Source organism: Ischnura elegans, chromosome 1, assembly GCF_921293095.1.
Source record: "Ischnura elegans chromosome 1, ioIscEleg1.1, whole genome shotgun sequence".
Classification (NCBI taxonomy): Eukaryota; Metazoa; Arthropoda; class Insecta; order Odonata; family Coenagrionidae; genus Ischnura; species Ischnura elegans.
Genome location: NC_060246.1, coordinates 111,085,140 through 111,099,215, shown reverse-complemented (window position 1 = coordinate 111,099,215; position 14,076 = coordinate 111,085,140). Strand labels below are relative to the sequence as shown.

The following is a 14,076-nucleotide window of genomic DNA, read 5'->3' as shown; positions in this document are numbered from 1 at the left end:
GATCGCCGAGGAGTAGTTCAGATACTCGTGTGTTGGCGAGTTATCCTCAATTAGTACGGGAAATAGAAATTATCGTGCTTGAAAATGGAAATTCGAGGTGAAAAACGGACATTTTTAACTGACGAGAAAATGAAAATTTTAGAGCTAGTTGATTCCCACACCGGAACCCGCATCGATTCAAATGCTGGCGAAGCAACTCGAATGTTGGGACTGGCAATCCGATCGGATTCCCAGTCTCAACATTCAATACCGTAGTGAAAAATCGCGATGCCATTGTAAAATATGCAAACCAGTGCGGACATTTATCAAAAAAGAGAATATATGTGAAGAATTCCAGGTAAGAAGAAATAGAACGATTGCTAAAAGAGTAGTTTTTAGGTGTAAGATCATCAAATGTTCCTGCAAATGGTGTCATATAAAGGCCTGTTTACATAGTGCATTAACCCGTACAAGTTAATGTCTAAATTATGAACACGAAAATGCACCGTGTATTCACCCAACTTGTGCGTATGCATGAACAGAAAATAGAACCTGTTCAAATTTGGTTCATGCATTCATAGTTGGATTTAGGGGCGGGGGATGTGCCCCACCCAGATGCTTAAAAAATAGACAAAATTTGAATACGGTTATCACAGGAGGATCTATGGGGGGGCATGTGCCCCCCCAGACACTTAAAAAATATGCAAGATTTTTAATACGGTCCAGTTATCATTGCATTCGTTTTGTATAATGTGGTATCATTGTGCCCCCCTTTAGAACAAAATCCTGGATATGGCCATGCTTGTGCCCCCTAGAAAGAAATCCTGGATCCGTCCCTGATGGTCATCATTACGTTCGCTTTATTTTGTGTATTACTCAAGGAGGCTCAATCATTTAATTCAATAAGAATAACTTTGATACAAAAATAAAGAGAATTTAGTAAAGTCATTGTTACATCTTGTTTTTAATCTCAATTAAGACAAGATATTTTGCCTGTCAGGCCCTCTGTGCCCCTCCCAGAAAGAAAAATCCTGGATCTGCCCCTGCCTACATTCGTACATTTCCTGTCCCGTTCCGGTCCACAAAAATTATTCATGCAAGCAGACATTAATGTATCGTGTAAACAGGCCCAAAGGCCCTTGAGAAAAAGTATTTCCCCAGAAGATTGGGAATCGAAGATTCCACGGTATCCATAATGGTTGGTTGGATAGATTCAAAAATAGGTACAGTCTTGTATACAAGATGGTGAGTGGTGAAAGCAAAGATGTTAACATAGAGACAGCCACTCAGTGGAAAGAATCTGAATATATTAGACTTCTGGAAGGTTACAGCCCAAGAGATGTTTTTAATGCAGACAAAACAGGATTTTTAAATTTTTGTTGCCAGCTGTGCTTCAGAGGGAAGCAATTTTATGGAATAATGCTTAGTGAACAATTAAAAAATTAACATTTCCAAAGCCAGTATGTGAATAAAAGTGAAAATTCTCTATTTCCCACTATTTGCATTTTCCCGCAATTTACACTTTTTTTCTTGGGTCCCTAGAAAAGTGTAAATAAGGGGTTTTACTGTATGTACAATAAGTTCAAGTATGACCACAGTCACACTTAGATACCATGAATTCAGAAAAACAATAATATGCTTTTTGAAGGAGTAAATTCTTTACACGGTTTTTGAACAGTGGCAGAGAGGTGAGTAATTTAATATCAGATGGTAATTTTTTATAGATTATTGAGGCTGAATGATGAGGACTGTGTAGAGAAAGGGAAGTAGAGGCTTGGGATAGGTGGATGTCAGTACTATTTTGTGTGTGGTCAGGGTGCACATCATGGTGAGAGGAGAATATGTGGGGGTTTTGCTTGAAAAATAAGGAACAATAAAGTATAAAAAGGGTGGGAAGTGTGAGGATGGTATGGTTCTTGAATAAAGGTCTGCCAGGGGTACAAAGAGGGTTGCAAAGAATTGCCTTAATGGCCTGTTTTTGAAGGGAAAACATCTTTTGAGAAAGGTTGTCCTTTCCCCAGAATAAAGTGCTGTTTGAGATGTGAGATTGGATTTTTGAGTGAAATAGGAGTCTCAGGGTGTCCAGAGTGACAATTGGGGCTAGTTTTCTAATTAGGAAGATTCCAAGAGTGATTTTTTTCATGGTGCTCTGTATGTGGTCTGACCAGTCCAGGTTTTCATTGATTACTAAACCAAGAAACTTGACAGAATGAGATCTGATGCGGATGCTATCATTTAAACAAAGTAAGAAGCTGGACGTGGGTGGGTACCTTTTGTGGTGGAACTGCAGGTGAAGAGATTTATGGGAGTTTATGGTGAGTTCATTTGTTTGGCACCGATTGTTCATATCTGAGATTGAGGTTCGGGAAATAACCCCAAGTTCAGCTGAATTTTTTTACTGTAAAAGACAGGAGGTATCATCAGCATAGAGAAGTACCTTACCAACTGAAATTGAATGTGGGAGGTCATTTATTAAGTTATAAAAAGCAGGAGTCCAAGTATTGAGCCTAGGGGGACACTTTGGCATACTTGAAATGGTTTAGATATATTTTTGTTAGAGCCAGTGTCTCATTGGTAGCAATATTTTACTTGCTGCTGCCGGTTGGAGAGGAAAGATTTTCTTCAAAGCAGAGCATTGCCATTAATCCCTAGCCTAGAGAGTTTGGAGAATAGTATCTTATGATTGATACTATCGAAGGCCTTACTAATATCATAGAAGATGCCTAGTGTACCATTTCTACTATCAAGGGCCTTATGGATATGGCCAAGTAGCGGAAATGTGGCAGTGGTGGTGGATTTCCCCACTGGGTCATTCCATGTCAGTTCACCCAGGCATGGCACCCACCGACTCGGATTTTAATGAAATTTTTATCACTAGCTACTATCACCTATCTAATGACCCATGTAAAATATTTCCTCTCTCACTCTCATAGTTTGCAAGATATGAGGAGTCAAAGTTTGAGATGTTTGCTCAGCAGCTCGATTCTGTAAATGTCATACCTGTGCTTCGCGTGGTTCGAACCACAGCGGAGTTCTCACGCCTCTCACCGTGAAAGACGTTCAAGCGATCCTGTAAGCCTGTGTCGTGAGATGTTTGACGGATTGCGAACGATCACTTAAGTTTCTTATGTTGGTAGCTGTGCGGACGCGAGGAACGAATCAGAATCTCCGATACAAACTTACTTCAGCGGCCAACTGCAACTTCAGTTACCATAGAGAAACATATACAATGCCGTGGAATATTCACTCCCAAAGTAAATAATACTTCTTTACTCAATTTTGTGTGAGGTCTTTTCTTTTAAAAGTACCTATTAATGATAAGTTACGGTTGCTTAATTAGTTTGTAGCTATAAACTGTATATTACCTCTTTTATATGTTGTCAAGTGCTGCGTATCGAAGTCAGTTATCACGTAGCGGGCTCGTAATTGCACAATTAGCTCTTATTTCCTCATAGTATGGAGCTAATGCTTACGCGGAATGATAACAAGTGTTATTTTATTATTTAATAATGGTTCATTCTCGTATGCGTTTGAGCTCTCATCATTTCAGTATATAATTTTAAATGCGCTGTGGTGCGTATACATATATGTGTCTGATTGTGCAAGCACATGCCACTATTCACGATTTATACTGATGAAAATGTTTATGGCGCGAATACGAGTAGATTATTAACAGTTTCTGCTAGAGGGCGAGATGTTTACATGTCTTAGTATTTCTATTGTGTCAACAGAAAAACGAATCATGTTGGTCGTGTTACTGAACGGCAGCAATAATGCATGGAAGAGATGGAATAGATGATCAATGTTTATCTTAACGTACTAAAGTATGCCCCGGCAAGCCATCTAAACGTCTACGAATTAATCGTGGTGTGAACTCAGTGATCCATCGCCAATCTCACGTCTCGCAGGGATTGTTGATATCGCGTATCTGCCGCCGAAGTATGTGCATCTATTGCCTCCGTCGACATTGATGCTCATGCAAAAGTAGCGGAGGTATGTAAAGAGCCTCCATTCTCGTTAATAAAAACAAATCGAAGGCTTGAACTTACGAAACAAATATTAAATAAATCTGTTAACATTCAGTACCGCACAATACTTTTACCATTGGTTCTACTCCAAATTATTATGAACATTAAGTTGTGAGTATTTTACTTGTACATTCTAGAAGATGCACAAATATAAGATAATTGTCAAACCCTCAGCGCAAGGTTTAACTTCCCACCAACTTCAATCGCAATGAAGGCCAATCAATTTAAATAGGACGCGAATGTAAATTTAACTTTACGCATTTCTTTTATTTGTTTTTAATACATATTACTTATGGGAAGTGACAATATGAAATAGCCACCATCGTAATTAATGAATAATGTGCTATTAATTATCAATCACAGCGTAAATTCATAATGAAAAATTAGAGCGCATTGCCGCAACGAAGCTACCACGGGCCCTCTTGGGCGTGAATACTTTCACGGACGCGGCTGTGAGAGTGACGTCACTAAAAAGTTTCAGAATCGCTCCAGCGTCAAAGCCGTGAATACATTGACGAAATCCGCTTGTGACGGCCATATCACATTTACAGAATCGAGCTGCAGAAGTGGCGCTAGTGGGAGTCAAATTCCAGAGTGCAGGGCACAGCGTAAAAATTCATAACTCAGAAACCACATAATATATTTGAATGAAATTTTGACCCCTTGTCTATCCAAGTGCATAGCTTCCATAGTAATGTCTTTTATTCCCCTTGCATTGTTATGTTAGCCAAAATGATGTCAACAGTTGTTAATTAACCGATTTTTTTAGCTCAATAACATTACTTCATATTTTCAGAATTATCACCAAAAGGCAGAGCAGTTAACTCATCCAATTTTTTTTTAAATTGAAGGTTAATATGTGTTCCAATATACTGTGAAATAAAAATGGTGGTGTTTTGACTGCCACTATGAGTATTTCAGGTTTTACTTTTTTTTCTGCCCCCGTGAGAGGGATTTTGGACACGTACTGTAAGACAATAAGTGTATCCATACCTTCATGAGGATATATTTGAAATATTGGTCAGTAAATCTAAGACCAAACATGTAGTCTAGTGAATGTGGCTCTTGTTCATACAATTTTTTTAATAACAATACTTGGCTTGTGGCAGCTGAGGGGAAAAGAGTCCAAATGGCTCAGAAATGTGAAATGATGCTTTTTCCTGGAATTTACCCATTTTTTCAAGTGTTTAGCATAGGGACAAATTGGTATCAACATACATTAGACTCTTACTGTGCATTAAGAGGATAAATGGAAATACTAATTTAAATAAAATTATTTAAATAATACACTTCAATGTGTTTAAGGCATCTCCCGAACATCTCTGGAGGCTCTCTCGGGCAACTAAACGCTTTACAATACCACCAATTCCATCACATGGGGATTTTCCATATGGGTGCATAAATTTCACTTTCACATCATGTTCTTCCTCGTGTTTAGAAATCACTAATCCAAAAAACCAGTGGTCATCATAAGCACATGCAATGTTCAAGTTTGTTAAGATCTGTGAAAAAGTGATTAAATGAGTCCCACTGAACTGGAGTTGTACAAAGTTAGCCTCACTTTCACAGAAGAAGTATGGTCTTCCAAACCCTTGATGATGGAAGAGCTGGCAGAGCAATTGTATTACTTATAGATATGCAGCAGGTTGTCATCAATATCCACATTCCTTGATGGCAACTGGAGTATTAAATTTCTATTTCACTGGGAGAGATAATGCTGACAATATGTGCCAAATTGTTTTCTCCCCTGCCTCACATATGATTGTATTGCATGACAAACTTGAGAAGGTAATACAATCCCACCTATTCAGCATCACTTTTCAGTGTTATTCCATCTCCCCAAGGAATAAGAGAATTAAGTGCAACCTCTACATTAGGAAGAATAAAATGTTACAATGTATCACAGTGAGGGCATGATAAATCAAAATAGATTCTAGGGTACCACTTTTAGTCTTCTGCCAAATCTTCTTGTGTGAAGATGCTCCATGGGTGTCCAAGTTTATTCTGTGTCTACGATCCGTGTATTTTTACCTGTACATTAATTGTGTGTGCAATGAGTTAGGCGAAGCTGCTCATTGTGAACTTCAACATTAAAAAAGGTTGGTGTCTCCACTATGCTTCAAAATGAGCAAATTTTTTAACTGTGCAGCATCGAAAAGTAACTGCATCTGATTGCCTCAAAAAACCTACGCACCAGTGGTGCAACTGAACAAAATTGAGATCATTAGTATACTTGAAAAACAGCTGTTATCTCTCAGAAGTGGTGTACCTGGGGAAGTCCTATCCAATGTCTGCGAACATCACAGAATATACTATTTGAAAAAGTATGAAACCTACCAAATATATTGTCTTGATCCTTTTAACAGCAACAAGAAGAAAATATCAAAATCACTGAGAAATGTAAGTCTTGAATTTGCAGAAAAGGCCTGTAAAATCCCAATTCTTCGGAAATTAGTGCCAGGAATGAAAATATGCCAGCCATGTATGGAGGAAGTACAGAAACACTCCAGGTTTGGAAATGAGCTTTCCGATGTTGAAGAAGTAGATAGTGACAGCAATGATAGTATTTTGAATTTTGAAACAACAGTATCCCAAGAAAAATCAACTGAGCTACTTAACAGAACGCTGCAAGATAGAGAGGAGTCACCTTTAAAATTTCATGGCATATCATCTCACAGAAGGTCAACCTACGCTAAAAGGAAAGTAGAGTCAGCATGCAGTAATTTTAAAAGGAAAGTTAAAAGAGTTCTTGATAAAGAATTATCTCCAGAAAAGGATGACCCAAAACTGCCAAAAGAACTACTTCAGAAAGTTCATGATATGGATGTGCTCATAGACTTAATCAAACAAAAAGTTGACACATCAAGCACTCATCAAGGAAAGGTACATCTGTTATCATTGGTACCAACTTCATGGAGCAGGAAGAAAGTAATGGAAGAGTTTCATGTGAGTGAGTACACTGCCCGCCAAGCAAGAGAACTTTTCAGAGACAATGGAAAATTGGCTGCACCTGAATTGAGAAAAGGGAAGGCAAATATAAAACATTACAATTAGTTAGGACTTTCTATAAAAGTCAAGAGTACTCCAGAATGATACCTGGAAAGAAAGATTCCATTAGTATCTCCAAAAATGTACATGTTCAGAAGAGATTATTACTTGCTAACTTGAAGGAATTGTATTCCACTTTTAAATTTGACTTCCCCAGAATTAAAATTGGCTTTTCTAACTTCTGCAACCTAGGTCCAAAATGGTTTGTGGTAGCAGGTTCTCCTGGAACGCATTCAGTGTGTGTTTGCACAATTCATTAAAATGTCAACTTACGGCTTAATGCCTGTAATATAGAGGAAACAAGCCAGGACCTAATTGGTTATTTAGTGTGCTCTAGAAAAAATAGGGACTGTATACTGCGACATTGCTCTCAGTGTCCTTCACGTGAAAAGTTGAAAAGCTTACTGCTGAAAAAGCTCGAAGAATGTGACCCCGGAGATGAAGTTTCATACAGTCAGTGGGTTTCCCGTGACAGATCTCAACTGGTGAACTTCACTGCGACATTTGATGAGTACCGATTAACTTTAATTGAAAGAGTGGAAAAACTGGTGCCCCATTCATTTATTACGATGGTACAGGCAAACTACCTTAAGCAAATGAAAGAAAATCTTGGACCCCATGATGCAGTTGTTCTCCTTGACTTCAATGAGAACTACTCACATGTTATCAAAGATGAGGCACAAGGGTATCACTGGACAAGGGATACTTGTACGGTACACCCTGTTGTGATTTATACTCGAGATCACCTGACTAAACAGCTTATTATTTCCAGTTTATGCATCTTGTCAGATGATTTGGAGCATGATGTAGCTTTTGTTTATGAAACCCAAAGAATAATATTTTGCTTTATGAAGGAAAATTTTACGTTAGTCAAAAAATTGAGTTACTTTAGTGATGGTTGTGCAGGACGGTACAAGAACTGCAAAAAATTTCTCAATCTTTGCAAACATTACCAGGATTTCTCTTTAAGGGCATCATGGACATTCTTTGCTACAAGCCATGTAAAATCCCCATGTGATGGAATTGGTGGTATTGTAAAGCGTTTAGTTGCCCGAGAGAGCCTCCAGAGATGTTCGGGAGATGCCTTAAACACATTGAAGTGTATTATTTAAATAATTTTATTTAAATTAGTATTTCCATTTATCCTCTTAATGCACAGTAAGAGTCTAATGTATGTTGATACCAATTTGTCCCTATGCTAAACGCTTGAAAAAATGGGTAAATTCCAGGAAAAAGCATCATTTCACATTTCTGAGCCATTTGGACTTTTCCCCTCAGCTGCCACAAGCCAAGTATTGTTATTAAAAAAATTGTATGAACAAGAGCCACATTCACTAGACTACATGTTTGGTCTTAGATTTACTGACCAATATTTCAAATATATCCTCATGAAGGTATGGATACACTTATTGTCCTACAGTACGTGTCCAAAATCCCTCTCATGGGGGCAGAAAAAAAAGTAAAACCTGAAATACTCATGGTGGCAGTCAAAACACCACCATTTTTATTTCACAGTATATTGGAGCACATATTAACCTTCAATTTAAAAAAAAATTGGATGGGTTAACTGCTCTGCCTTTTGGTGATAATTCTGAAAATATGAAGTAATGTTTTTGAGCTAAAAAAATCGGTTAATTAACAACTGTTGACATCATTTTGGCTAACATAACAATGCAAGGGGAATAAAAGACATTACTATGGAAGCTATGCACTTGGATAGACAAAGGGTCAAAATTTCATTCAAATATATTATGTGGTTTCTGAGTTATGAATTTTTACGCTGTGCCCTGCACTCTGGAATTTGACTCCCACTAGCGCCACTTCTGAGCAAACATATCAAACTTTGACTCCTCATATCTTGCAAACTATGAGAGTAAGAGAGGAAATATTTTACATGGGTCATTAGATAGGTGATAGTAGCTAGTGACAAAAATTTCATTAAAATCCGAGGCGGTGGGTGTCATTTTGAAAATTTCTGGGTGATTTGACGTGGAATGACCCCACTAGGAAGCCATGCTGGGCTTGGTCTAAAAGCTGGAATTACTTAAGAAAGTTTGTGAGACAATTGAGAAATTTTTTTCAAAAATTTTGGAAAGACTAGGAAAAACTGATATTGGCCAGTAATTTTAAGGGTCAGCATGAGGACCTTTTTTGTGGATAGGGTTAACATAGACAAATTTCAGGTAGTTGGGGAAATGGATAGTTATTGGCAAGAATAATTTTCTGTCTTTCATCTCCTTCCATCAGTTTTTATAGGTTGCTGGGACCAGCTGGCTGGTCAGTTGGTCACCACCCACCTGCACCCTTATAATCCCTTACGATTAATTACGGTAACTGGTAAGAGGACATACCTGTGTGGTAAATTTGAGATACAGAACACATTGTTTTATTCTTCCCAGTAAAAAAGATGCTTAAGATTTTTTCCTAAAATAATCTGAACTTATTCATACATTTTGGGTTTGCCATACAAGCAACAAATTGATATCGACCCACTTTAGTTGTATCAATTACCCTTATGAAATAAAATATCTCTATTTGAGGCACTAAATAGCAATTAAGAGAAAGGAAAGCAAAGAATAAAATTTTGGCCTTACTTTTATATTAGCTATATTTCTCACATGGAAAATGAAGTCAATAAATCTTTCAGGAAGAGGAATTTTGCATTTTAATAAGAAACAGCACTGTAATGCTTATTTTGTTATTAAGTACTTTCAACGTAAAAAATTTAGCTTAAAGTAGCAAGATATTAACACTTGCATTTTCAAGCAATTTACATAGTTTAATTTAAGAGTAATAAAAAAACATAAATTTCTCAATTTAACAAAAAAGGTACACTGGGGGTATTTTACCTCCAGGGTGGGCTATTGACCTGAAGATATAGTAGGAGTGATCCCTTTGGTATTCTTATACATAGGAATCTGACCACATGATTCATTCCATGCCCTTTAATTTTACACCTCTCTCGTAAATTCATGATACAAAATTAATTATAAACACTAAAATGAGCTAATTGTTGAATTCACTGAGGAAGAGGTGTGATTGGGTGTGATATTATGAATGTAACTATATAGTTTATGAAAGAAGAGGGTCTAATTATTGAGTGATTAAGTATATTCTTTTCATAAAATACTAATATTACTGTTTTCTACGCTTGACTAGAAGAGCAGAAGCAGGGAGTATTGAATTGGATAGAAAAGAGGATGTTCTGTACATGGATGTAACTGGAGATAACACTATCTAACACTATTCTGTACCCAGTTACCTTCATTACCTAATCACTATGTTGTTGTAGTTGCATGAGAAATTTTCTTAAATATTGATCATGTCTATAAGTTGAAAGAATGAGACTGAAACTCTCTTTTGGGGGGATAAATGTAAGACACTACCCAGATACTTCCGCTTCCATTAAGTGTAGGCACCACATATCTCTCAGCTTGCCTACATTTGAGCTAAGGAATGTTAGTGGTTCATTGGGTGCTCTCCCCCACCTTATCTGCACTTTCCAGTCCCACATGTACATCGTTTTGGTGACCAATCCATTAAAAGATCAAGATCAAGAAATTGGGCACCTCTGCTTTGGGTGTAATAATTAATTAAGGTGAGGTGGGGTAAGTGCGACAGCGGGGTAAGTGCGACCTCCCTTAAGGAAGATCTTATTTCCGTTCTCGAAGCAGGGGGTGGTAGTGCAACATACTCCATACATTGTAATGGAACCAGAGCCAACCGCTTTTTAATACTTATCCCTTAAGTTTTTGTTCCACTTGCTTAGGAAATTAACCTGTCGGTTCATCTCGTAGTCTCAGTTGGTTGTGAGGAGAGGCTATTCTGCAGCTCCCTCAGAATCAACGAATCGGAGGTGTTAGGTAAGAACTATATCATGTTTTCTCTTCTTTATGGATTGGTTTTCCTTGCTTTACTTTAAATTTTGGAATTCGGGTCATTATATTTAATTTAGATGGGGGGTCGCACTTTCACTGTCATAACCATTCATTCCTACCTTCCAGGGAAAGTGCGACCCCGTTTGCCTGGGGTAAGTGCGATCCCCTGTTGCACTTGCCCCAGGCTACGAGGTTGTAGTATGGATTAAATTTTTAGTTTCTAACAGTTCTTGTGTTAAACTTTCTTGTATAAATGTTGCAAAACTAGGTCTTTTAATCAGAGTCCTCACATCAACTTTTATTTTGAAGGTTTATTTGATAAAGATAGCTTAAGTTTGTTGATTGATTATGATAGGGCATTGGATATCATATTTTCTGATGAGGAGGATGTAGATGACATGGTATTAATGCCTGAAACCAGACAGTGTGAGTCAAAAAAGCTCAACAAATTTTGTGACTAACATTCTAAGTGGAGATTGGATTCTGGCTAGATTCAGCAGCAAAAAGTCAGTTGTTCACTATGTAGGGAAAATTCTGGAGAGTAATGAATCAGGTGATCCCATGGTTAGCTTGCTGAGGACATGTTTTGGTACTGAAATAAGTTTTACCTATCCACAGAATGAGGATTCCAGCGAAATACCTAGGGAAGACATTGTGAAAATATTACCCAAGCCCTCTGTCGGCCATTGAGGAAAGTTAACCTTTTGCCTATCTTTCTCGGAGTACAACTTAAAATAAACAAATAAATATTCAATGTTAAATTGGTTGAAGAAAATGACTTTTTTTCATTTTGCTTTTTTAAATCAATAATGTAAGTTACATTAGAGAAGCAATTCTTTGTTCATTACAATATAGTTTGTATTCAGATTTGCTGTCATATGCAAGATTTATACTATTTTTATTTCTTCAGCTTTTCAGCACACTAGCTATTTTTAATACACTTTTGATTTAATGTGTATCAGTAGAATACTGTTAATATCATTAAAAAAACACATTTAACAACAATCCCATATTGTGTCATAATTAACCAAAAAAATGCAAAAAATCTACTTACATTACCTAAGATAAAACTTGATTTCTCATGAATGGTTAAAAATACTTTTGTACTTTAAAAAGCAATGTACAGCTAAATTTCTGGGCAAATCGCACTTACCCCATGTGCCGCGTAATGTGGAAATATATTGCACATCAGCCATGGGACGCATTTTCCCCATGTAAGGGGTATGTGCGATCCCTTGACAAGATTGTAAAAAAAAAAATTACCACTTTACAGAGAGGATTTTTATTCTAATTATCTTTTTCAGTGATTCACTTATATATTATACATTGAATCTCATGTTTTTAGCAAGCCTAGAAAATTTTCCTAAGCTAGCTAAAATTGTTGAATACTATTTAGGGGTCGCACTTACCCCACCTTGCTTAAGTTATTTGACTGACAGGCTACATAATAGTATGGACCGATCTGCGGGAGCGACACATATAGTGGGGTTCGAGTACATTAGCATTTAATTCCTGCTTGATGTAATTGGCTGTTACCTTCATAGAGCCTACCCACATAGCAGAGATACGTCTCGGTTACGTCTCTGAGACGTCTCAAATATCACATGTTACGTCTCAGAGACATTCTGAGAGCTTCAGAGACATCTCTGAGACTTCTCTGAGATGTCACTATGTCCAAAAAAATGGTCTATGAGACATCTCTTGAGACGTCTCACATAAGTCTCTGAGATGTCTCATTAGACTTTGTACTATGGTATGCTTTAAATTTAGGAAAAAAAATAATTAAATTTAAATTATACAGTTATGGCCTACTTTTCTCAATCATTTTTAGCGACAAATTTTGCGATGGATCACCTTTTGAAAATAAGAATCCCATATTAAATGTAGTGATTTTAATAATCAAAACTGCAGATTTGAACCGAAAAATATATATGGAAGGCATTGATGGCGTTTAAATACGTTTTTTTTTTAATTCCTGAACGTCTCACGATTACATCTCCGAGACATACGTGATATTCGAGTCATTCGAGACCATAGTGAGACGTCTCTGAGAGGTTCGTTGCTATGTAGGTACGTGAGATCAGAACAGCTATAATATCCAAAACTCTTGAGACAAAATGACAAACAGGATTTTTTTATAACCACAAATTCTGTCACCAATGAATGCATGCACTGACGTTCAAGAATGGAAATTACTATGAGGGTTACGATAAAAAGTATTTATTACCTCAACGTGACCAAAACTGAACATACCGCAGCATTATCAAGTGTCCATATATACTATAGTTACGTTAATGAGAAACTGATTCAAAAACGCACAAAATAAGATTACAATAGAATCCTCATCCACTTACATTTCTGCGGTCCGAGGGAACCTGTGTCTTTTAATGTCATCTGGAATACAGCCAAGCACCATGCACGGGCGAATGTGAATTTGGGGCATTTTCACTTTCTTCGATGATCGACAAATTAGACGAGCATAAGGTTATCGCAACACTTTCTTTTACGAATAACAGCTTAAGACATATTTTCGCATAGCCACTGCAATTTCCAACGAATGTTTCATCACACTGTTCTGCGATGGTTTCTATTTCTACCTTTCTGTCCAAAGAATATTTCCTTTCCGATTGTTTTGGTCCGCTGCACGGTACGGATTGTACGCATCAGTACGCATCATAAGCCTCACTTGTTCCGTTCCCTTCGCCTTCTTATAAGATTTATCGACATAAATACCCTACAAACTCTATGTTTATCGACATGTCATGACACCATCGAATATTAATATCATGCCGCGGCGAAATGAAAATATAATGAGAAAATATTGTCGACCTAATACATCAAACCCTTTAGTAAATAAGTAAATAAACAATCGTGCTTCGGGTTTCATCTGCGATATTACAAACCATCTTCGCCGATATTTGCATCACTACCATTTTCACTATAATAAATAATAAGATTTAATCAATAATTACTTATTACCTTTCCACCGTCATTGGAAACCTATGCATCATGGCGTCAACTTTTCGGCTGCTGCAGCCGGCCACTGCACAAGTTGTCTTCGGCATTTTCCACAAAAATCATACAGCAGGCATAAGCGTGCAGGAGACCATGTGACCTCATATGACAACGTTCGCGTTCCTCTA

The 14,076-nt window shown here is 37.3% G+C and overlaps 1 protein-coding gene across 4 annotated transcripts in view; it reads right to left on the bottom strand.

Moving 5' to 3' along the window:
* The window catches only part of LOC124168020 (zinc finger protein 675-like), a 38,135-nt gene extending 24,059 nt beyond the window's left edge, over positions 1 to 14,076 (bottom strand). Inside the window, exon 1 of one of the 4 annotated variants that reach the window (XM_046546115.1) lies at positions 13,913 to 14,076. In XM_046546115.1, the coding sequence (XP_046402071.1) occupies positions 13,913 to 13,998 (86 nt within the window). In that variant the 5' untranslated portion in view covers positions 13,999 to 14,076. Of the gene's footprint in view, positions 1 to 2,249; positions 2,370 to 13,287; positions 13,602 to 13,912 lie in introns of those variants that run through there. The other 3 variants (XM_046546105.1, XM_046546131.1, XM_046546122.1) reach the window with 3 other exon arrangements.